This window comes from Neovison vison, chromosome 4 (assembly GCF_020171115.1).
Source record: "Neovison vison isolate M4711 chromosome 4, ASM_NN_V1, whole genome shotgun sequence".
NCBI classification, from domain to species: domain Eukaryota; kingdom Metazoa; phylum Chordata; class Mammalia; order Carnivora; family Mustelidae; genus Neogale; species Neogale vison.
In genome coordinates, this window is record NC_058094.1 from 155944068 (window position 1) to 155969753 (window position 25686).

Below are 25686 nucleotides of genomic sequence, written 5' to 3' on the forward strand. Positions count from 1 at the left end.
TCCCTTTTCCCTCCCTCCCTTCCTTTTTTCCGCTTTCATCCATTTATCTATCGATTTTTTTTTTCCCTGAACCATTTGAGAGCAAGTTGGAGATACTCACTTACTAGACCTTCATTACTAAATACATGTATATTCCCTAAAGATAAAGACATTCTCTGATATCACTGTAGTAAATTATTAAATTTTTATCAATTAAATTTTATTAAAATTTATATTTAAATTATTAAAACTAGAAAATGTAACAAGATACAATACTTTTAAGTAACCTATATTCAGGTTTCTCCAACTATCTGAGTAATGTCTTTGATAGCTAATTCCCTCCCCCCATTCAGGATCTAACACAAGGTCATGCATCACATTTAATTGTCCTGTCTCCTGTCTCTTCTTTAATTTGGGACATTTCCTTTAATTTGGGACATTTCCTTTGCCTTTCTTGGTTTATTTTGGGTTTAACATTTTTGAAGAGTGTAGGTCAGTTATGTTACAGAATGTTCCCCATTGTGGGGATGTCTGATGTTTTCCTGTTAAGTGATTCAAGTTGGGCATTTTGATCAGAAATACCACAGAAGTGATTTTGTATCCTTTCTCAGAGTACACCGTGTTAGTGATTTTTTTTTAAACCAGTATAGTTCTGTTGAAGGTATTATTGCTCATGTGGGGAAACATCCCTCTCAGAAACTCTTTTGTTCAGTTCCGTGTGTAAACAATATTCACATTCCTCCCTTTACCTCAGGAATATACAAAATAGGAATGTATTTGCATTGAGAAAATAAGTGTGGTAAATTAATAATGAGAGGTACAGTGATACTTGGAACTCTGAACAGTAAGCATTTTTCATTTCCTTTTCTAAAAGGGGAAGTCAATTTGAGAGTAGCCGGAGCGGGGCGGCTTATATTGGTGGGATTTGCTCGTTGCTGAAAGGAGGAGGCGTGAATGAAGTAGGTGTGAACATCTGTACAATACAAAGTGGTATGATGGCTGAAAATGTTTTCCTAATATTTAAGAGATAGTTTCTCATATTCCATATTCTCTAGGTGTTAGGTTGTTTTGTTCACAACCAATATGGTTGCTATAAATGACCAGAGGACAGAGAATAGGAAAATAATGGAAGATAATATTTGATCATTTTTTTCATGTTCTACTAGTATAATCTCCAAATTTAGCTATTTAAAGATTACATAGATAAAATCTTTACTTTTATTTTTATTGAAAATAAGGCCCTATTACTTTGGCTGATTTCCTGGAGAATTTCCTGGAGATTGAGTAATTCATGGAGCATTAACTTATTGCCTAAGAACCCAATTGGAAATTTTCTTCCTTCTTCAATATTTGGCAGATTTTTGGAGGAAAAAATAGATTAAATTTTCCGAAGAGTTCTTTTTACCCCTGAGGCCCTAAGTCTCATGGAAATGATCTAGAAGGAAACTACTTGAATCTACATATTGAAGAAAATATCTTTAGATCTCAAGTTTCTTTATTTTTTATTTTTTATTTTTTTTTTTAAAGATTTTATTTATTTATTTGAGAGAGAGAGACAGTGAGAGAGAGCGAGGAGAAGGTCAGAGAGCGAAGCAGACTCCCCATGGAGCTGGGAGCCCGATGTGGGACTCGATCCCGGGACTCCAGGATCACGCCCTGAGCCGAAGGCAGTCGTCCAACCAACTGCGCCACCCAGGCGTCCCTATTTTTTTTTTTAAAGATTTTTTTCTTTATTTATCTGACAGAGATCACAAGTAGGCAGAGAGGCAGGCAGCGAGAGAGGAGGAAGCAGGCTCCCTGCAGAGCAGAGAGCCCAATGCTGGGCTCTATCCCAGGACCCTGGGATCATGACCTGAGCCGAAGGCAGAGGCTTAACCCACTAAGTCACCCAGGCGCCCCTCAAGTTTCTTTAGATCACAGATCATTCCCACTTCCTGTTACTCATACTGTTTGTTTTCTGAAGCCACATTCTATTTAATTTGGGAAAATTTCGGGCATGTAAGTGGATGCACAGAAATGAATAATTCCAAATTATGTACACATTTATTAATATTTAAAAGACGGACTGAAGTATATACAAGTATTAAGTTTTTCAGATAATGCCACTGATGAAATTTGTACTCAGAATTAAACTTAAGTTTCTAAGCCCAAAAGGCAGTGATTCTCTGGCTTCTAGTCTTCCTTATAAGTTTGAATCAAACATGGGTTTATTTCTTTCAGCTTTTCCTAAATGCTCCATTGTTTAGCTTTATCTACTGTATGTTTAACCTCTGCTAATTAGGATGCTTAGAAATTACTTGATTCCAATTATATTGTGACATTTTTCTCTGGCCATCTTAAATAAAAAATAATTCTCGTTTATAGTATTTTGTTTTTGCTCTTGTTTTTCAGTTTGGGAAAACTGATTTAATGGCTGTTACACTCGCCCAGTCATTAGCCCATAACATTGGTATTATCTCAGACAAAAGAAAGTTGGCAAGTGGTAAGTTCACCCTGTGGTTTAGTTGTATTTAAAATGCACTCTCTGTAAGTGTTTTGGAGAATGAGATTTTAAATTCAGTTGCTTGATCAAAAGAGTTTGGGTGGTAGTATAAGATAAACCACTGGGGCATACAGTATTTTCTTCAGAAATGTTTCAAGGTGTTTGTCCTGCAGGTGAAAATTTCTCCATGTGTAATAAACATTTAAAGCTATGTGATGATAAATTCATTGTTGAATTTAACCTAAAAAAGGACAAAATAAGCTCAGTTTCATAATTTTAAATGGTCAGTACAGAATCTTAGGCTTGTAGGTTCAAGGCATACCGTTTTATTATGGTTTGTTTAAAACTCTCTTACTATGGCCACAGAGGAGAACTTGGCTGCTAACGGGCTCAGTAAAATATGGACCTGATAAACTATGCTAGGATTAGCATCTCGCAAGAATATATTTTCCCAAGTAGGTAATGTTAATTCACCAGTAATAGTCAAACATCATGTATTTGGAGTAAAGTTGATAGGAATCCTGTTTATCTTAATATTTTAATAACAAATATAAATATTGTTTATTTGACTAATAACTTTTACCATTTCTGAAGCCTTATAAGACAGATAATCAAATGCTAGTATTATCTACATCTAGATACTCATTTAATCCTCAAGATAACCATCATTAGCCCCATTTTACAGAATAAAGTGACTGGATGTTAAAAGGGTAATGTCTCCAAGATTACTCATATAAGTAAGTGGCAAGTCCACGTTTTGAGCCCAGGTATTTTAAGCCTTTCTGCTTAAACAATACATTGTACTGCCTTCTACCAGCAGCTTTGGTGCAGAGGTTTTAAAACTGGACAAGAAATCCCAAGAATTCCCATAAGGGACTGTGAAACCAGAATCCTATAATGATGCTGTTTCATTGGTATTGGGTTGTTAAGCCATTTTAAAGCATTTCAGTGAATGCTTTAGAAATAAGGCCACTTGTTTAAATATCAAGATTTTATTTTAGGGGCGCCTGGGTGGCTCAGTGGGTTAAGCCGCTGCCTTCGGCTCAGGTCATGATCCCAGGGTCCTGGGATCGAGTCCCGCATCGGGCTCTCTGCTGAGCAGAGAGCCTGCTTTCCCCTCTCTCTCTCTCTCTCTCTGCCTGTCTCTCTGCCTACTTGTAATCTCTGTCTGTCAAATAAATAAATTAAAAAATCTTAAAAAAAAAAAAGATTTTATTTTAGTAAAAATTACATAATCTTGATGTAGTCAAAGTCGATTTTTTGTTATTATGCATTGCATGCAAAACTTTAAGTATAAGGAAAATTAGAAAGCAGGTATTACTTTTTAAAAGGTATTTAAGGAATAAAGTGAAGATATACTTTTCAAAATAGACCACTCTAATGCGTCTGTTTTCACTTTGTAAAAAGGCATGTGTATTCGTTTTCCCTTAGGTGAGTGTAAATGTGAGGATACTTGGTCCGGATGCATAATGGGAGACACTGGGTGAGCCACTTCTACTTGCAGATAATTCCCTTTCCCTTTCCCTGCTGTGCTGCTGTCTCCTTCGGAACAAGACACCAACAACTTAGTGCATGGAACCTCACCACTGACAATTAAAAAGAAAATGGGCCATAGATTTCCTCAGTGGCTCTGTATTATAAAATATTTTCACAAAATCATCTCTTATTTATGAAAACAATTGTTATCAGTTAAAATAGAAGACCAAAGACTTTGTTAGCCTTTCATCTAGGCTAAAAAAGTAAGAGGAGAGGGACAGCTTTTTCTTCATGGCTTACCTACTAATTGTCTTTTCTTTTGTCTCTTCAATTCCAGTTAAATAGGTTGTAAACAATAGTGTGCTGGTAAACTGATTCTCAAAATCAAAAACAAGAAAAGAGCCTGGATTTTTAGCTTGCTCTGATTTTTGTGATGTAAATACTCCTACAGGGTGCTGATTTCAAGCTACCAGTAGTATGTTACTCAGCAAGGAGTGGGGAAGAGATCTATTTCCTCTCTGCTCCCAAAGAGGTTTTCATTTCTGTACCCTTCACACACTATCAGGGTCCAATCTTGTATTTATTTTTTCTTAGTAAATTGTACAACCATTCCTTTCATGCCACACTCATCACTACTCCTTACCCTCAACTTGTATTATCTTGAGCTTTTATTGTGTTAATGACATTCCAGACATCCAAACAACTTTCAGCTTCCCTCTCTCTCTCCTGGACTTCATTTCCATCATCATTGAAAAGACATAAAGAGTAGAAGAGTGAAACCTTGTATATACCATCACTCGGCCTAAAAAAAAATACCACTTACATAGTTAAATCCCCCTTGTGTTCTCTCTTATTGCTCCCCAACCCCAGCCAAAGTCACTGTGTCTTGAACTTGGTTCAAATTAGTCACAAGTCCCTTTTAAATTGTTCATATGTGTATGTTGAAGTAATACATAGCATTGCTTTGCATGTTTTTAGTTTGTGTGAGTTATACCATATGTAGTCTTCTGTGATTTGCTTTTTTTGATCTTTATGTTTGTAAGATTTATCCATGCTCTTAATACACAGCTCTGGTCTTTGAATGTATACGGCAAAAATTCCTCCATTCTCCTCTTCATGCACATGAATCATACCATTTTCCTGCTCTGAACTTTTATTGAGTCTCTGTTATCTGAAGAATTAGGTTTGGAGTTCTTCCTTCAGTACTTGGATATGCATAATCTTTCTTCAGGCTCATTTATAACTTCATTTTCCACTGCTGTGCATGGTTGGTTTGCTTATTATGGTAGTAAGACAGGGGTTTCCAGGTTTTTTGATTTTCTAGCCATAATCCTACATGGATTTTAAGCTTCTTAAAAATTTGCTCACCATGAATGTACATTAATTTCCAACCTCCTTTGATTCCTTTGATACATTCTTTTCATTTGGAATTCTCATTTCTCTCCAACCACATTTCTAGCCATTTGAGATTTGTTATAATTTTAACATCTACATTGTCATTTAATTCCATATAGTCCTTGTGCTTTGCCTCACCAATTAGTTGTAAATTTTTGACGATTACATCTTACACTAGTACATACTTCTGTTTGACCTCACACCATTATCCCTTGACACACTTGATTTTCAATAAATATTTATTGATATTTGCATTTTGAACTCCTCTAAGAAATACATGATAAGGAAGATAAATGATAGAGAGAATGTATCTGGAAACATGTATTAAAATATTTTTCAAAATATCTTTGGACTTTATGTTTAGTAATAAAAGGGAACAGTAAACGTCTTTTTCCATAGTTGTAATTTTCTAATACTTACTAAATTCCAAGCTAGTGGTTCTTGTCTTTTGAAAGTTACGTAGTATGTTATGTTTGATTATTCTGCTTAATTATTAAAAACAAAATTTTACAGGCCATCTACCTAGACTAAGTGTAATGTGTAGCAAAATCAGAAACGTGCATAGGTCTTGCATTGGAACTGCTCTTACATCAAATAGGTGTGTGCAAGAGAAAAGCTTTTTAAAGAAAACATTGCCTGGCGTGATGCTGTATGTCATTTGAGCTATGTCACACACCATGTAACAGTACTAATTATCGACGTGATTTTCCTGGGGGCACTTACCCTCTCATTTCTACTTTGTGAAGTCTCTGCGTACTGCTACATGTTGGAAAGCACGTAGAAAAGCACATTGAAATTAATACCAGCCCTACTTAAAGGTATAAAAATTAAAATTTTGAGAAAGCATTGAATATAATAGATACATTATCCTGCAAAAAAGAAGTTTTCTTGAAGAGCCTAGGGAGATTTCTGCTTTCAGGTGTTCAAAGAGCTGTGGCACTTAGTCATCTTATTTGGTACAGGTCACCATAAAGAAGTGTGTGTGACACAGTGAAAGCAAGAGCAATCCACAAATTCCTATTGTTGACATATAGAAAGAAAGAAGGCAGATGAAATGAAGGAAGTGAAATAAGTCAGATTAATGTAAGCCGAGAATACCTTTATTTGGCATGAAACACTTGAGAAATTAGTTTAGGGTGAATAATCACTGTCAATTCCGTTCATTGATTCACAAAGCATTAGCCCCTGTGCTAGAAAGAAGTAGGGATATAAGTGCACATAGTACATAAAGGTTGGTGGGAGAGACTTTATAAAAACTCCTCGTTACCATCTTTTATAAAAGCTCAATGTAAAACAATTTTTGAAAAACACAGAAAATTAAATTTTTGTCCTTAAAATTTTCCTTTTTAAAGTACTACTAATCAGTATTTTTTTCCATTTTTATTATTCTTTTATAAACTTTGGATCTTGTACATATCATTATTTATTTTTTAGTGAGCATGATATAGTCAGCATTTCTGAGTATTTTTCAATACTATGATTATTAATAATTCCCTGTTATTCTGTTTTATTAATAATCACAGTTAACAGTTTTCTTCTAAACATTTACATGATTTTCATAGCATTTGCTATTACAAATCGTGCTACTGTAAGTTACTTTGTATATATAGGTAGTCATTTCCTCAAGAAAAAATTCTTGAAGTAGAATTACTAGATTCTACTAGATTCAAGGATATTTCCCATTTTGAAGGTTCTTAATACATATTGCCAAACTGTTTTTCTTCTGCTCCTTTATTACTTTTTCTTTGTTTTTGTTATACTTTATTTTTTTTTTAACATAATCTTAAACTTAAGAAAAGTTGCAGGAATAGTAACAGAGAACCTTTTCATCCTCTGAATCATCAGTTGCTAGCTTGGTACCCTATCCCAAACCCCTCAATGTGCATTGCCTACAAACAAGTGCATCCTCCTACAAAACCACAATGCAACCAATAGAATGATCTACTTCTTAGCTCTCACTCAAGATTAGCTCTGTATTTCAGAAATGCCATTAACAGATGCTTCAGAATCAAGCATCACATTTAATTTTTATGTCTTTTACCTTCCTTCAGTCTGAAACAGTTCCTCAGTTTTTCTTTGACTTTCATGACTTTGACACATTCATAGATTATAAATCAGTTATTTTATAAAATGTCCTGCAGTTTGGAATCCAGTTTTCATATTTAAGAAAGACTCATTATTCCTATGCTCTTTGATTAAAAATACAGGTATGTGTGTGTTTCTTTTGAACGTATATGCTAATAATGAATAGCCCATTGCTACTATTAGTCACCAAGTGAAGAATTTAGAAATACACTTGTAGAATCAAAGTCTTATGGATTTAAAACAAATGCTGACATAGTGGAATTTATTCTATCACTTTTAAGAATAATGTTACAATTTTAACAATGTTCAAGACTAGCATACAGATAAGGGAGACTTAAGTTACACCCAGTTAATGCTTTTCTTACAGGTATTATCTTCCTAAAAAGTTCACCCAGTGTAATATTGAAGAGTATCATGACTTTCTGAATAGTGGAGGTGGTGCCTGCCTTTTCAACAAACCTTCTAAGGTACTAAGTGTGATCAGAGTTATTAGTTATTAATCTTTCTGAGGTATTATAAATGTAAATTTCTAGCCATTGGCTCTTACAAAAAGAAAACTTTCCAGCTTGGCTTATATGTCCATATGCTAGTTATGCAAAATATCTGCATTGTGAGTCAGCTTTAGGGGCGCCTGGGTGGCTCAGTCATTGAGCGTCTGCCTTCAGCTCAGGTCATGATCCCAGGGTCCTGGGGTCCAGCCCTGCATCAGGCTCCCTGCTCAGCAGGAAGCCTGGTTTTCCCTCTCCCACTCCCCCTTCTTTTGTACCCTCTCTCGCTGTCCCTTTCTCTGTCAAATAAATAAATAAAATCTTAAAAAATAATAATAAAGGCAGCTTTAAAGCAAGTTGGGGAAAGGGCACCAGGAGAAGGGGAGAGAATCTCAAGCTGACTCCTTGCTGAGTACGGAGCTTGGCACCGGGCTCCATCCCAGTATCCCAGGATCCTGACCTGAGCTGAAGTCAAGAGTCGGATGCTCAAGCGCCTGAGCCACCCAGGCACCCCAGCATTTTGAGCTATTGTGATGGGAATAGAAAGCAGGTAGAAATAATACTGTGTTTTCCAAAAAATGATTAGCTTGCAAAGATGGTTTCACTTGCCTTTCTCTTTCATTCTCTTGGTTCGTTTTTTGTTTGTTTGTATATGTAACCACAACTCATACTGATAGAAAGGGGGCATTTCTCCCCCTCATTACTCCCCACCACTGCCTTTTAGGATAAGCAATATGATTAAAATTAGTATTACTTCTCAGTATGAAACCCAAGGCTGCTTAAAGCAGAAAAGGAAAAAACTCTTCATGTGCTTAGACTTTGTCATAGGACTTTCCAATTTGCAGAGCAAACTCTGGTTACTGACTTGAAAGCAGGTCTTCCTCGCGCATTTGAAAGCCTGCATGTTAAGGCAGAATGCTTTGTTCTTGTTTATTATGTGAACTGTTCTGTGCTTCTGGGCACCACAGTGGTGTGTGGCATTGCCTTTATCCTCATTTACCTAGTCTCATTCTCTGTCTATTCCAGTAGAATTTAGGAAGTGTATCACATTGCTTTGAAGAGCAAAGTGACAATTTTGAAGACTCTTTGCAGAAGTTTCAGAAGGGACATTTGAACTAACTCCTTGATGCTATAAATGAAAAACAGCTGAAGTCTCTTTATGAAAATAACAGCTTATTCTGGGCTCCGAGTAAAAGAATAAGTGGATTTTTTACCTGGATGAGTTTTAGTTTTTGCTTTCAAGGCTGTCTCATTAATTATGATCCCTTTCAGCTGAAAACAGAATCTAGAGGTGTATTGATTATTTTGTAGGAGAGGAGAGAATATTTGAAATCAGGTGGGGATTTTGTTGTTGTCATTGCTGCTGCTTTTTTTTTTTTTTTTTTTTTTTTTTAATTGTTATGTCCCCCTTCTAGTTAGTTAAGAAAGTGTGTTTCGGGATGTGTGTCTGTTGATAGATGTGTGTTCCATTCCATTCTATCTTATGTAAACTTTGATGAACTTCTGAATGGATATTATATAACTGGGATATAGCAGCTACTTACTAATTTTACCTATCACCATAAGATAAGTTATGCTCAAAAGATAATGGAAATGGGGGCGCCTGGGTGGCTCAGTTGGTTGAGCAACTGCCTTCGGCTCAGGTCACGGTCCCGGAGTCCCGGGATCGAGTCCCGCATCGGGCTCCCAGCTCCATGGGGAGTCTGCTTCTCCCTCTGACCTTCCCGCCTCTCGTGCTCTCTCTCTCAAATAAAAAAAATAAAATAAAATAAAATAAATTAAAAAAAAAAGATAATGGAAATGATGGAGAGATAAATAAAATAGTCTTGGAGTGCCTGGGTGGTTCAGTCAGTTAAGCCTCAGCCTTTGGCTCAGGTCATGATCTCAGGGTCCTGGGATTGAGCCCCTCATCAGGCTCTCTGCTCAGCAGGAGCCTGCTTCCCCTTCTCTCTCTGCCTGCCTCTCTGCCTACTTGTGATCTCTCTGTGTCAAAATAAATAAATAAAATTTTTAAAAAATAGTCTTAAAATGTATTCTTGTACAGGCTTAAAGTTGTTTCCATCTCTGGGGCCAGTTATTATTACTGTGTTCCGCAAAACTGTGTTAATTGGAGAAGCTATATTTTATGTTAAAGAAATCAGTGGATTTATTAATTTTTGTGTTTTCCTAATAGTCTATGAAATAGCTTGCTATCTCACAAGGATATATAGTTGCTAAAGAGCTTTCACAGATGACTGAACTTGAGCCTCACAGCAGTTTGTGATGTAGATGGGCAGCTAATATTATTATTATTTTTGCTTTAAATATTAAAGCTCTTAGGCTCTGAGATGACAAGCCTTTTGCCCAAGCTCAGTACCTGAGCCAAGATTTGAACCCAAACTTTTTGTCTCCAAATCCCTTGCTTCCTGCTTGAAATGAAATTTCGAGTCAGTTTGGCTTGGGTTCAGTCAATGGCCAGATCATCTTTTATTTAAGGCATTTACTGGAATCCATATGCATATTACATATGTAAATATAGTTAAATCTGAAATGGAAAGAAAAGTACACACTTTTGTTCTCAAGTTCCCAGTTCTGAAGTTCTAAAGTTACACCTTTAAGTTTAGAAAAAGAAAAATATACTTGGAAATGACTGACAGGTATATCAGATATATAGTTTTGGTGTTCATGGTTTTTCATATGGTCTTTGATCTTGATTTATACATATTTTAGTTCCCTTTTTGGTTTCATCTCACAGCTTCTCGATCCTCCTGAGTGTGGCAATGGCTTCATTGAAACCGGAGAGGAGTGTGACTGTGGGACCCCAGCAGTAAGTCTCTGGGTGTTTTGATGTTTGTGTTTTGTTTTTTTGTTTTGTTTTGTTTTGGTTTTAGGTTATTCAAGGTCATTCCAGGTCCACTCATTGAAACATACAGATTATTATTGGGGGGTTATACATTTATTTAAAAGATATATCCTAGTAGTTTTAGAAAATGACACCATTTTCTGATGTTTTGAAAATATTTCTATTCCTTAGGAGTGTGTCCTTGAAGGAGCAGAGTGTTGTAAGAAATGCACCTTGACTCAGGACTCTCAATGCAGTGATGGTCTTTGTTGTAAAAAGTGCAAGGTAAATAAATGTTGAGTAATGACTACGGATTTGATGAACTCAGTAAGGTTAGGCAAATATGCTGTAATAATACTAGTAGTGTGTAACATATTAAGTGACTGAGTTGCCAGGTGCTTCACATGATGCTCACAAAATCTTGTGAAGTCTGTTACTTTTTTTTATCCGTGACAGTTGAGAACACTAAGGCGAGCACTGGGTTAAATGGTTGCCCAGGGTCTTGTCCCAAGTAAGTCAGAGAGCTGGGTCCTGAACTTGGTTAATTTCCCCAGCTCGTCTTCTCATTACCGCTTACCTGAGGAGCATGCACATTTCTTTTAAAGTCAAGTGGATATTCAACAGATTCTTCCTTTCTTGCTGCTCTTCTTCGTGTATTTTCTTGCATTAGTTGTTGAAGGAGTAGAAGCTATACTTTTAGACTTGATAACATGTTACAGGTATTACCATGCATGAGGGTTTAGAATGCATCTTTAGGCACATGGTTTTCAATCCTCCCAATAACATCCCATACCTGTCCCCACATATTTAAGACTTAACATCATGACTAAAAGTTATTTGAGGCTTACCTTTTTCAAATAAATCAATTTCTTTTTCTCTTCTCGTATAAAATCTGGCACAAGGTTCTACATTAGCTGTTGTGAAGTGTAGAATCCATCTCCGTATGTATACTTCAGGGAGTCAGTGCCTGTGACTTACCCAGTAATTGGGACAAGTTCTTAGTAAATATTTGTTGAATAAATAAATAAATATGCACAAAACTCTCTTATTGATTATTTGCTGATTGACTATCTTTAGTCTAATGAGTTAAGGGAGAGTAGGATATGAATCTATCATAGTCCATGTCTACTGAGTGCCAGAGATTGTGCTGAGCACTTCTGATTTATCTCATCATGTATCTGTTTTTCTCAGTCCTGGCAGTGTTGACATTTTTGGCTGGATGCTTGTTTCATTTTGAGGGTATGTCTTGTGTATTGTTAAGTTATTTAGAAAATCCCTGACTTCTACCCACTAGATACAAGCACCACCTCTCCCAGTTGTGACAATTAAAAATATTTACAGACATTGCCCAGTGTCCCCTCAGGAGCAAAATCCCTGCTGATTGAGACGACTGTCATGGATGATGACGCCACACGTTTGGGAGAGGCGTCATTACCCTTTTTTCCAACTGAGCAATCCCGGTCTCATGGAAGTGGTATAACCTGTATATGCTCGTTCAGCTATTAAGGAATAGATGTGACATGTCATCCCAGATCTGGCAGCAGTCTCTGTTGTTTCTACTTTACTGCTGTGTCTCTGGCAGTTTTTTAAGACAAGCAAGGCACTGGCGAGAGCTCTGAAAGTACTCTCTGAAAAGGAAGGATTAGGTGCACCTGGGTGGCTCAGCAGGTTAAGCCTCTGCCTTCAGCTCAGGTCATGATCTCAGGGTCCTGGGATGGAGCCTCGCATTGGGCCCCCTGCTCAGCAGGGAACCTGCTTCCTCTTCTCTCTCTGCCTGCCTCTCTGCCTACTTGTGATCTCTGTCTGTCAAATAGATAAAATCTTTGTCTCTCTGTCAAATAAATAAATGAAAGCTTTTTAAAAAAAATTTAAATGGAGGATTAAATCGAATACACAACAGACATTTTAAGACTTTATTTGCATCATCTGTTTAGTCTCTCAGCCTCTCCACCTGTATCAGAAGGGTCTCCAGTCATTTATTTTTAATCTTTGATGTTGTAGGTCTGCCTGCTTGTAAAATGCCACTTTTATTTTGATGGATAGAATTAGGCTTTTTGTGGTATGAACATTTCAGGGAACAAGTACACGAAAATAGAATGACAAGAAAATGTCATGATTTTAATTATCAAACAAAGTTAGCTGCAGCAATTCCAGTCAAGTAAGAGGTTTTTACCACTTTCTCTATCCTATACCCCCTGTTTTTGCCCCCATCCTAAACTCCCGGAGGAACCAGAGGCAGAATAGTGAAATGAAGGAGGGGGAATAGAAGAATACGCTGAGAGGCACGCCTGGGTGGCTCAGTGGGTTAAGCCTCTGCCTTCAGCTCAGGTCATGGTCTCAGGGTTCTGGGATCAAGCCCCGCATTGGGTTCCCTGCTCAGTGGGGAGCCTGCTTCTCCTTCTCTCTCTGCCTGCCTCTCTGTCTACTTGTGATAAATAAATAGATAAAATCTTTTAAAAATTTTATTTATAACTTCTACACTTACAAGGAATATTTGAGGTGGTTGAAATTAGGCAAGAGAAAAAAGAAAGGAGAAAAAAACCCTCCCATGTGCAGGTACAAATAATAGAAACATTAGACGAGAATAAAAGACCATGCCTTAGATCTGTATAAAAATGAAGCAGGAGATAAAGGACAATATGGGAGGAAATCGCTTTGCCAGAAAATCTAACTTTTGCAATTCAGCCTAGAATGTAACGTTCAGACTCTTGGCAGTTGAGATAAAAGAGAGTAAAGGGATGAATGTGCCAGTAAGAATGAAGAATAAAGTGAAAATCCAAAACCTTTTTTGGGAGGAAGAATTACTAGAACTTGGAAAGACTTGTCCTTCTGGGGAGATGGATCTTCCAGACCGATCCTATTTTAGCAGACATCTCAAGACTTATGTGTGATGACTACGCAGATGATTTCATACACGATTAAATGAACATTTCCTTCAGTCATGTGGTTTTCAGAGACTACCATCTTAAAATTACTTGCAATATTCCTATCCAAAAATAGTCATTTTGGGTTTTTTTGGGATGATACCACAAGAGATTTCTTTGGCAATTTTGCACATCGATTTTTGTTCATTTTAGTTTCAGCCCATGGGGACCGTGTGCCGAGAAGCAGTAAACGACTGCGATATTCGTGAAACGTGCTCAGGAAATTCAAGCCAGGTAATTTTACAGAATCGTTACTCTAAACCTGACGGGAAAGAGCAGGGGTAGCTATATTGCACTGGCGCCCCCAGGCAAAATGTAAAGGGACACGATGTCATGTCTTTTTCACATCAGTTCTCATTCTCTCTTTATTCTCAGGGATTTCAGTTTTAGTAATCAAAGTTTGAGCAGAAGTGCAGCGTCATTTGTCTCAGTGTTCAAGTAACCGCAGACTGCTTGCGTGCCTTAACCATTTTGTTTTGAGTAGAGAGTGGGAGGCGTTGCTTTTTGTCCTATTTTCTCTCCAATTGGTGGAAACAGGAGCCAGTCAAAGCAGAGAGACCCACAGAGCCCTGAGTTCTGAGTTGGAGTCTGTTCTTCTGTTTTGACACTTTTTTTCTGAGAACACTGCATGACCTCACCCATTAATAACTGCTCTTGAGTTTAATGTCATATGATTGGGAATGGAGAAGATGGGGAAGCTGATAAACTTTGGTGAGGGCTCATAGGTTTCACATGGTCATTATATACACAGGCAGTCCTCAGTCTGCAGGGTAGTGCAAGGCCGTAACAATGACTGTGCAAGCTGAAATCATGTAAGGACTTCTTGATAATCAATGCGAAAAATTGTAATTGTTCTGTGCGCTTTAAAAAATGTTGTCAGCCTATTAAAACCTCTCCGGCTCTTGGTTTTAAGCGAATAGGGAAATGAAAAAAATGAACAGATTTATTTCGCATACAAAACAGAAACATTGAGAATTACAAGTTTTTTTTCTTTGTAAAATCCTCATCAGGAGTAGTTTGGGCTGTACATGCCTTCTGGCCACAAACCTCAGGACCCATAGTAAGCATCTTCTCTATGCCGTATTGAATTGACTCCCTTCTAAGTTTGGATCAGCTTTCAACATTTTATCCTTTGCATTTTCAATGTCATGAAATATCTCCAAGAGATGTGACGGTGTGAATCTGAGGTGTTTTTTGTTTTTTGTTTTTGCCAAATAGCAGTATCAACATGCCCAGTCAGTGATTTTTTTTGCTGTGACTCAGTTTACATTTGATTTGAATTTTACTTCTAAGGTCATCATTTTTCATTTCTTTCCTTTCCTGCATTTTTATCTTTGCTGGCCAATTCCCTCTTATGATTATCCAGTTTTATAAAATGTCACGTGCTATTACCCAGAGACAGAGAGAGGCAACACACCTACACCTTTCTTGTTGGTGCATGGACTCAATGAACATGGATAGTGATCAGTCACTGGCAGACTTTGCAAGAAGTGACAAGATGAGTCACTGACCATGATTAGTAACAGTTAGATACCTAGTGATCATGGACTGAAGGGCTAGTAGCAAACTGTGCTGTGTGCCATTACTCACAGTTAATACACTGTGGTAACTGAAATTGCAACTGTGTTGTTGGGGTACTGATGTCATTTCACAAAACCATGGCATTCGTGTGTATTGGAACTATGCAAAGCAAGTACAGCCTACATGTTTTTCTTCTAGAGAAGAGGGAGTCAGTAGTGGTATACCTGCATTAATCATAAGAATGTTTTGCTTTAAAGGTAGTCACCCTAAGAGACTAGAGATCTTTCATGTGAAAGTATTTTCTTTTCTTACCGTCTAATTAGCATTGTTTTTCTGAGCTAACACTTAGTGATGATGAGGATATGTTGAATGATTACCTTGTGTTTCTGGAAGGAAAGTATATTAGAGCGACTTCTTTGGAATGTGATTATACCATAAGCAGGAGTTTTAAAACAGATTCCAAAATCCAGAGATGATGTACAAAGATGCTCTTGTTGAATTAGTTATAACAGCATAAACTGGAGATAGTTGGAAGTGAGTATTGTAGTACATTGGTTACATGGTTTGTTAGCTCAGTGCAGGATATTATAGCTATTAAGGATGATACCTCCAGACAAGCCTGTTACGACCTGAAAAATTCATGTGATGAAAAAGTAAAGGGAAGAAGCAGGATATAAAATGTTGTCTGTAACTTGATCATATACCCATACTTTAAAAATCAAATTTTATAGAAAAAGGTGGAGAAAAAAATATACCAAAATATAAAAAATTATTGTCTTGGGTGGTAGGAACATGAGAAACTTTGTCTTTCTTTCTTTCTTTCTTTTTTTTACATTTCCTAACTTTTCTCAAGTGAGTATATAATTATTATAAAAATAAAACAGTGTATAATAAATTTTGAAATACTGTTTATTAAGAATGCTTTGCACTTTTCTGCAGTTGCTACAAGGGAAAAGCAGGGATATAAAGCATGTTTTTTTTTCCTAATGTGCCCAAGGTGGACTTCTGCTCAGAAGGCATTTTAAGAGTAAGGGCCGTGGTGCTTCTCATGGTAAAAAAGAGGAGGCTGGTTATTTATCCAGTTATGTTGGCATCCTCCTTGCTTTTGTTTTGTGCTCTTGTTTTTCTTGCTCCGAAAAACAGTGTATCTTTATAAAGCAAGATGCTCTGAAATGTTAGGGTTGGCTGAGTCATTGCTGTCCGTTCTTTTTATTTGGTAATGGGTGATCAATTTTTTGCCTCTGATAGATCCATATTTTTAGGGGAAAGTGCACTAATTGTTGTATTTCCTTTTGTTTCCTCTTGATCTCTTTTGTTTTTATTTTCAGATGTTTTAAGAGACTTAGCCATACTATCAGACTTTTATTTAAAAAAAAAAAAAAAGAGAAAGAAAACGTTACAGGGATTAGCTCAGCTGGATATTTTGCTGTGCATTTGGTTCATCGTTCTGTTTTCATTTCCTAGTGTGCCCCAAATATTCATAAAATGGATGGATATTCATGTGATGGAATTCAGGTAGGTTACTTCATCTTTACCTAAACCTTTCATGTGTGTCAGCATGAAAGAAATACTGAAATCTTACCAAAATAGGAAAACCAGTTTAAATGTTTTGTTATCAGTTCTGAAGATAAAAGGTTTATAATGCTCATCTACTAGTTCTCCCAGTCATATTTTCTTTTTTTCAGTGATCCAGCAAAGCAGACATTGCATCGTTAATAGGTTTGCTTTTCCATTTTAGGGGATTTGCTTTGGAGGAAGATGTAAAACCAGGGATAGGCAATGCAAATACGTCTGGGGGCAAAGTAAGTAAATAGCGTGGCTTGATCCTTTTCAAAGTATGATATCAGGTCAAAGGACATCTGAGATGGAAGAAAATTTTCAACCACTTTATGATTGGGGGGATTCTCAAAGACACTGAAGTCTTAGTAGAGGCACTTTTATTTTTATTTTTATTTTTTTAAAAGATTTTATTTATTTATTTATTTGACAGAGAGAGATCGCAAGTAGGCAGAGAGGCAGGCAGAGAGAGAGAAGGAAGCGGGCTCCCTGCTGAGCAGAGAGCCCGATGTAGGACTTGATCCCAGGACTCTGAGATCATGACCTGAGCCGAAGGCAGCAGCCCAACCCACTGAGCCACTCAGGTGCCCAGTAGGGGCACTTTTAAAAGAAATATATTTTTGATATGTAGTTTCTTTTATTATTATGTTCAGTTAGCTACTGTATAATACATTATTAATTTTCGATGTAGTGATCAATGATTTATGGGTTGCCTATAACAGCCAGTGCTCATTATGACACGTGCCTTCCTCAGTCCCCATGACCCGGCTCTCCCGTCCCTCCATCCTGGAAAACATTATGGAGGTTCCGCAAGATGTTAAAAGTAGAGCTGCCCTGGGTGGCTTAGTGGGTTAAAGCCTCTGCCTTCGGCTCAGGTCATGATCTCAGGCTCCTGGGATAGAGCCCCACAATGGTTCTCTGCTCAGTGGGGAGCCTGCTTCCTTCTCTCTCTCTCTGCCTGCCTCTCTGCTTACTTGTGGTCTCTCTCTGTCAAATAAATAAATAAAATCTTTAAAAAAAAGAAAAAAGTAGAGCTGCCCTGCAACCCAGCAATTGCACTACTGGGTATTTACCCCAAAGATACTGATGTAGTGAAAACAAGGGGCACATGCATCCCAGTGTTCATAACAGTAATGTCCACAGCCAAACTGTGGAAGGACCCGAGCTGTCCATCAACAGAAAGATGGATCAAGATGTGGTCCATATGTACAATGGACTATAACTTAGCCATCAGAAAGGATGAATACCCACGATTTGCATCCACATGGATGGAACTGGAAGGTATTATGCTAAGTGAAATAAGTCAAGCAAAGAAAAACAATTATCATATGATTTCACTCCTAAGTGGAACTTAAGAAATAGCCTGGAGGACCATACGGGGAAGGGAGGGAAAACTGAAGTGGGGAGAAATCAGAGAGGGAGACAAACCATGAGAGACTATCGATTCTGGGAAACAAACGGAGTAGGAGCACTTTTGTGGAGTTAGAGAAAAGCACCTTCTTTGTGAAGACACTTGGCTAGTTGGTTGTGTAAGGGCCTATTTAGCCAGAGCGGCCCCACCTCGGTTGAACAGCCATTTTGTTGTTTATGCAGTAAAACTTAAATTGACCCTGCCCCAGGGGAACTTACTTAAAAGCAAGTCCAGGAAACCAGTTCCAGATAACAAAGCCCAAATACAAGGGTGGGTCAGGTAGAGATAACAGAGCCCAGACTCGGGGATGAGTGGGGCAGGTGGGAACATCCAATCAGTGGGGCAGGCGTACTGTCTCCCTAGCTACCAAGGAGTGTGAGCCCCGCCTTTTGGCCACCTTTTGGGCACCAATTCTGACCAAGGTGATAGGCTAGTTCAAATAGCTACTCTGGGGTGAATTATAGTTCAATTGGCCACCCGTGTGTGACCTAACATGACTGTGCAGCTTTCTCTGTGTGTTGCAATCTCATTGGCCACCTGTGTGTGGCCAGGCTCAACCACATGGTCTTTGCTCTATAAAAGTTAGTCTGTGAGGCAGGGAGGGGTTGCCCTCTCTGTAAGGGGCAGCCCGACCTGTTGGTTTGATTCTTGATGCTTGGTGCAAAGTAAAGCTTTGCTTGACCTTCGCTTTGTATCAGTCTCACTCCTTTGACCATGGACCCATTATTGGGGAACCCAACATTGGGGACTCACCAGTTGTACCTTTGGACAAGAAAGAAAGTGCCTTTGCTGCCCAGCAAATGAAGCATGCGCAGCCTGGAGAATAGAGCAAACCCGGATTTCAGATCCACTTAAACTTCTCTTAGCTGAACGTCCTTAAGCTAAATCTGTACAACCATATGGGATGGGCGTGGACCCTAGGAAGGGCGTCCTTGGCCTCTACTCTAGCAGCTTATCTAGAGTTGCTTTTTCTTCCTCAACTCTCTCTCTTGAAGTCTAGCTGGTTTTCCTAATTACAGGGGACCTTCTGCTGAGGTAGGTGTGCACATCAGAAGAAAATTTTCATGTTACTGCTTTGAAAGCTTGTCAGACATTTGGAGGGAAATATATAATATTTATATCTAAAATATATTATTTAAATTATATTTCTGTTTAAATGTGTATTTAAATATTGTGCCATATATTTTTTTGGAAGGAATTTCTGCTTTAAACTCTTTCAGAAGACAGTTTGTATTAGGAAGTAAGCTATAAAGATAATCTTTAATTGTCACAAATTGTGGCTACATTCTTTCTGAGAGGGCAGGTGTATGTCCTCTTCTGAGTAATTGGAGAATGGGGGAAAATACGGAAATACAGGTTTGTACTTTGAACAAAGAGATACAGTTTTGTTTCCCCCACTTGGCTTACAGCAAGAAGTAGGAAAAAAAACCCTAATTATTTTTTTAACGTGATTTAAAAAAAAATACACAAACAGTTGTCTTTTGATTAATTTGCGGAAGTCATTTTGCTCTATCTCCTGGACAGTTCCATCAACCAGCCTTGGCTTTAGTCAAAACAAAGTCCTGACAAATTTGCTGATGTAGCTTAAAATGTTACTTATCTTTCTTGGTGTTAGCATGAATTCAAGCTTGTCTAAAGACAGAATAAAATTAAATTGTTTTTTAATAGTTGTTGAGAATTAGTAAACAAGATGAGAAATTATACTCCTGTTTCTTGAATCTTTAATTATAGTGCGTAGTTATTTTAATAAACTTGTCATTATGATTAATAGAAGTTGCCAAGTAAGAAATTTGTACCTTACATTTGGCACGGAGATTAAAATGTGGAGTATTTATTCTGGGAACAATTTGGTAGCATCTTCCCCTCCTTATTGGCCACATTCTGAGGAGTGTTGTTCTTGAAACCTCAATCCCATCCCAGATCTACATAGATCTGTTTTCCAGATTTCCAGTGAGCAGTCATGAGGAATGTAGCTGAGTCGTGGGTATTTGTGGTGAAGGACAACTCTTGAGAACCATGGGTACAGTTTTTGGCATTGGCACCATTGTCAGGAAGAAGAGTCCGTAAAGAGCTCCTTTTCCCTTACTGCAAACCTTTTGAGCAGCTCACATGTTAAATCCCTCACTGATAGAAAACTGTTCTGCTTCAGAGGTGATGGCATCGGACAAATACTGCTATGAGAAACTGAATATCGAAGGGACGGAGAAGGGTAACTGTGGGAAAGACAAAGACACGTGGATACAATGCAACAAACGGTGAGACCGAGAAGTTTGCACAAAATTTATCCCTTCTTTAATTGCAAATACTACTTTCTGAGCCCCCAGGACCTTGCTGTTCTCAGCACCCACAGAGCCTTCTGCTGCCTACTTCGCTCCTCTTTTCCCAGCATTCCAGCTCCACCTTGCAGAAGAGTCCCGAATCTTAACACAGATGCTGACCACTCACCCAAGGCCCAGGTCACCCTTGCAGGTGCCTCAGGACTTTCTCACCTGGAAGGCGCCTGCTTGCCTTTCAAAAGCAACAGAAATTAAAGCCAGGAGACTATATACTCCATTAACTGTCTCTGACTTTACTAAGCCACCGTTTTTGTCGAAGGTCCTTATATTCTCACTTTCATTCAGTTTAGAAGCCTTGCAATGGTCCTTGACTCCACCGTCCCTCTGACACATTGTCCAGACACCAGATCATGGCCACTTGTCTTAATTGATCTCTTCATTTCCTTTCCTATTGCACTGCTGCAGTTAAGACCTATATTAATTCTTCAGCTGTTACAAAGGCCTCTTAAGAGTATCTTAAACCAGGAGTCCCTAGCATGCTGCCCTCAGAATATTCATCTGCTGAATTGTTTTGACTTTTAGTTCTTTATTCAAATTTCACTGGTCCCACGTACCTAATGGTAAGAAGAATGCCCAACATTTACTGGGTACACACCGTCTTACAGTTTACATAAGCTATATTATTTAGTCTTTACGGCAGTTCTCATTTTATGGAGGAAAAACTGAGGCACAGTTCATTCATTTGACCAAGGTCATCTAGCTAGGTGCAGTGGAAGCCGAAGTAGAATGTGGCAGTCTGATTTCAGGACTCTCCCTGAGCACCCTGTGGCATGTCCTGCTGTCTTGTTTAATGAACGAAATGGAACTTTAGCTTGACCCTTTACATCCTCCTCAGTTTGTCCTCAACCTTCATTTTTTTGTTTTCTTCTTACTCCCCAATTCTAGCAAACCTTGTCATTCCTCACCCATGCCTTGTGTGCTCCCATCTCCATCCCACTTCTTGAGCTGCTCATTCCTCCCAAAGCACCCTCTATCCTCACTCCATCACCAGTCACCGTCCACTTGGACAAACTGTATAAATTGTTTCTGGATTTACTCTAGGAATGAATCATTTTCCTCTTCTCCGAATCCCCACAGTCTTTTGTACTATTATTATGGCCCTTGTTCCCTCCCTGCCCCTTTTTATAGTTGTTCATGTGTGCGGTTTCTTTCTCATCTGAGTCTATTGCCTTGACTGTGTCTTTTTTCCTTTTATATCCTAAAGTACTTAGTAATTTCCATGCACATAAATGACACTTATAAAAATGTTGAATATCTCTTCTGTGTTAAGAAAGCATTTTTGTTTGCGATAGAGTCAACAAAATGATATAACCTTTTAAAATTATTTTTTAAGGAGGGGTGCCTGGGTGGCTCAGTGGGTTAAAGCCTCTGCCTTCAGCCTCGGGTCATGGTCCCAGGGTCCCGGGATCGAGCCCCGCATCGGGCTCTCTGCTTGGCGGAGAGCCTGCTTCCTCCTCTCTTTCTGCCTGCCTCTCTGCCTACTTGTGATCTTTGTCTGTCAAATAAATAAATAAAAAATCTTAAAAAAAAAAATAATTATTTTTTAAGGATGAATTAATGTATTTTTCTATGTTGATGATAGATATAAGTTCTATTTTTCTCTTTATCTTAAGCTTAATATTTTCTTATATAATCTTGCTAGCCCACTAATCATTCTTGATGAGATATTTATTAGTGTATGTTTGTTTATTATGTATATTAGTAATTAAAAGTATGCTAGATATAGTGCAGTATTTAATACCACTGGAAATATTTTGTATGTTAAATTTGAATTGTATGTGGTAGTTGGGGAAATAGTAGAATATATTGAAAAAGGGATCATGAGTCTTTGTGACTGAGTATCTATTATATATATAAGATTCTTTAATTCTGGGACAACAGGTTGAAGAAAGAGCTGTCTTCCAAAAGAGTACCCATCCAAAGGTCATTTATTCAGTTGTCAAATATTAAAAAAAAAAAAGTTTTAGCATATCCAGTGGTCTGTTCTAGGAAGGAGATTCTGATCTAAAATAAGTCATTTTGGTGGATAATTTCCTTTAGAGAAATACCTGAACTAATGGACAGTAAAGGAAAAGCTAAAAAAACAAGCACTAAAATGAGATAAGATTATTGTTTTAACAGTACATGGCTTGTCCTCTCTTTGGGGAAAAAAGTAAATAATTGGTATCTTTTAACACAGGGATGTGCTTTGTGGTTACCTTTTATGCACCAACATTGGTAATATCCCCAGGCTTGGAGAACTTGATGGTGAAATCACATCTACTTTGGTTGTGCAGCAGGGAAAGACATTAAACTGCAGGTAATCATCTCCCCCATTCTCTGGGAACATTGGTCAACTTACTTTGAGGAGTCCTGCATAGGGTTACTTTATTTTTTTCAGTTCCATGTGTGTTAGCAGGCGGGAACAGAATCTAGTCTGTAGGGGACACCCAAGTAAATCCTGACAGTAAAGGGCTGAAAAGAAGATAAGAATTAGTTGACTGTGGTTGTTAGAGTTATGTTTAATGGGTCAGGAATATCTTGTAAGGTTTAGTTTGCATTTCATTCCTACTAAGGAAAACGAGTCAGAACTTCTGGTTAAGTCAATAGGTTAAATATACGTTTTCTTCTTTTACTCCCTTCTGAAACCCCACTAAAATGACACTAACTGGTTCTTTTTTAGAATTCATGTATTCACAGGGCAGTCGAGAAAGGAAGAGGAGAAAACAGCAACAAAATTTGGAAGTGTGGAGAGCAAATGGATGTGTGGCAAATGATTGTCAAAATTAAGAAAGCTGAATTCCTAAATCAGTAATGGGGAATATGGAGAGCTATCCTGGTATATAAAGCCATTTCCCCAAAGGCTCAAAAATTGGCAGCATCAGCTACTTCTGGAAGACAGAGTAAAGGATTCAGGGACAGAGAAGCGCTAAAATAAAGAAGATAGTTGAAAGTCTGCCAACAGATTACTTCCTGACTCACCTAAACTAGGGATCCCTCACCCTCCCGTGGAAGATTTGAGCTTTACATTCTACAGATAATCAAACAGGTTTCCAAACTGAAGAACAGCTGGCAAAATTGATGTCAGGGTGGACCAGCCTCATCAATGTTCAGCCAGAAAGCCCTAAAATTTCCTATCACTTACCTCATTTCTCAAATCAAATATGAGCACTTTGTCAGACATGTGAAGAAAGGCTCTAACACACATAACATACTTGCATACATACACATACACAAAAAGATTAAAACAACCAGAAGAAAAGGCACCTGTCGATAAGAATAGAGTGCTATTTTTTTTAAAACAGATGAAGAACATTCATAGAAACAAATGCTGTTGGAATTAAAAATATGGGGGTAGAGAGTAAACCCAGTAGTTGAAATTATCTCCCAGAAAGTAGAGCAAAAGCAGGAAAGGAGTGAAATGTAGAGAAAACCTCTCCAAACTGGAATACAAAGGATAAACAGAGAAAAGAGCAGAGAAGAAATCATCAATGAGTGACTGAGATTGTCTACAAATCTCACGGTGGGTATCTTGTTTCCTATGTGCCCAGCCTTGGACTTGAGTTTTCACGTCGCCAGGCTGACTGTGTGCAAGTTCCATGAGTGAACTCAGAGGCACATCTAAACATATCATTATGCAACTTCAGAACCTTAAGACAAAGAAAGGAACCCTAAATGTTTTCAGAGAGGAGGGAGAAAAAGCATCAGGCTTGGGATCTATCAGCAGGAGCCCTGGGAGCCAGCAGACAATGGAGAACATGATTTCTGAACTAAGTTCCGTACCCAGGTGAACTATCAATTGACTGTAAAGGGAGAAAATGGACACACTTTTAGATATGCAGATTTCCTTGCAAATGTACTCCCCTATACCCTTTCTCAGGAAGCTATTAGAAATTGTGCTCCACTCAAATGAAAGTGTAAGCTAAGAAAGGGAAAGGCTGGGCACATAGGAAACAAGATACCCACCGTGAAGAGTCAGGGCACTCCTCCAGTGAATGGTGTGGGGAAACCCCAGACACTATAGTTCCGCACAAGATACAGCAGACAGCCAGGTCAGACAGGAACAGGGTACACTCCAGATAGAAACTCCAGGAGATGTTTTTGCAGGAGGAAGAACTGGTGCTCAGACACATCTTGGGGATTTGGGGATCAGCTGAGTTTGATTAATTTTGCATTAGTGAAAAATTCTTAGAAAACTAGGCAGGAAGACAACAAACAAGAGACTTGCTAATCTGAGGGAACATGAAAAGTTGTACAGGAAAAGAAAAGGTTTAATTATGGCATGCTGTATCACAGAACTGAATAACATTTACATAGTCCTAATAGTGTGCATTTTTGTTATTGATTTGAGTATTGATTAAACCAAATTTATGATGGGAGGATAGGAGAAAGATACAAATTTTCAAATTTCATTGAGGGAAGTCAGTTGGTAGTATCTGAAATGGAAAAATAAAAAATAGTAACACAAATTCTTAATTAAAGAATTTATAAATAACAAAAGAATCAGTTAAAAGTAGAAAGTGGTTTCCTACAGGGAGGGATATATGGTGGAGGAGGGGGCACTAAACCACTTTATTGAATTAAAAAAAAAAGATTTATCTGTTTGACTCTTTGAAATAGATGCATGTGTCATTTTGTTAAAAATAAAGAAATAGAAAGAATGGAGAAAGAATGCCATTGATATGGCATCATTGACTAAATTACGGTTTTACATTTTAGCTGTGTTCTGTTTTATTTATTCCTATATAGTAGTTAGGCTTGCTGGATTGAATAGTGAAGTTAATCATATAACTAGTCTCAAATATAATTTTCAAATTAGCAATCTTTTGGGGAAATGTAAACACAAACCAATTCTCACCCTTCTTCGAAACATGTTTGAAATCTTGAAACCTACCTACTTCTCAAACCAAATACTAGTAATAATGGCTTACTTGACTTGTATGCGATAGCCAAGGCAAAATGATAAAGCTATTTCAATTCAGGCCTTTTTTATAATAATGCTTAAATCCTAAAATATAGCAATATCTCTGAAAGAATTAGATCAAAAGGAACACCTGGGGGCACCTGGGTGGCTCAGTGGGTTAAGCCGCTGCCTTCGGCTCAGGTCATGATCTCAGGGTCCTGGGATCGAGTCCCGCATGGGGCTCTCTGCTCAGCAGGGAGCCTGCTTCCTCCTCTCTCTCTCTGCCTGCCTCTCTGCCTACTTGTGATCTCTGTCAAATAAATAAATCT

At 38.0% G+C, this 25686-nt stretch overlaps 1 protein-coding gene across 15 annotated transcripts in view; it reads left to right on the top strand.

Annotated features, from left to right (window-relative positions):
- ADAM22 (ADAM metallopeptidase domain 22) overlaps positions 1 to 25686 on the top strand; it is a 224121-nt gene that overhangs the window by 163298 nt on the left and 35137 nt on the right. For all 15 annotated transcript variants that reach the window (XM_044245959.1, XM_044245964.1, XM_044245961.1 and 12 more), the window contains exons 12-22: positions 854 to 938; positions 2371 to 2461; positions 3893 to 3944; positions 7785 to 7884; positions 10640 to 10711; positions 10919 to 11011; positions 13804 to 13884; positions 16636 to 16686; positions 16910 to 16973; positions 20289 to 20394; positions 22655 to 22774. In XM_044245959.1, the coding sequence (XP_044101894.1) occupies positions 854 to 938; positions 2371 to 2461; positions 3893 to 3944; positions 7785 to 7884; positions 10640 to 10711; positions 10919 to 11011; positions 13804 to 13884; positions 16636 to 16686; positions 16910 to 16973; positions 20289 to 20394; positions 22655 to 22774 (915 nt within the window). The remainder of the gene's footprint in view (positions 1 to 853; positions 939 to 2370; positions 2462 to 3892; positions 3945 to 7784; positions 7885 to 10639; positions 10712 to 10918; positions 11012 to 13803; positions 13885 to 16635; positions 16687 to 16909; positions 16974 to 20288; positions 20395 to 22654; positions 22775 to 25686) is intronic.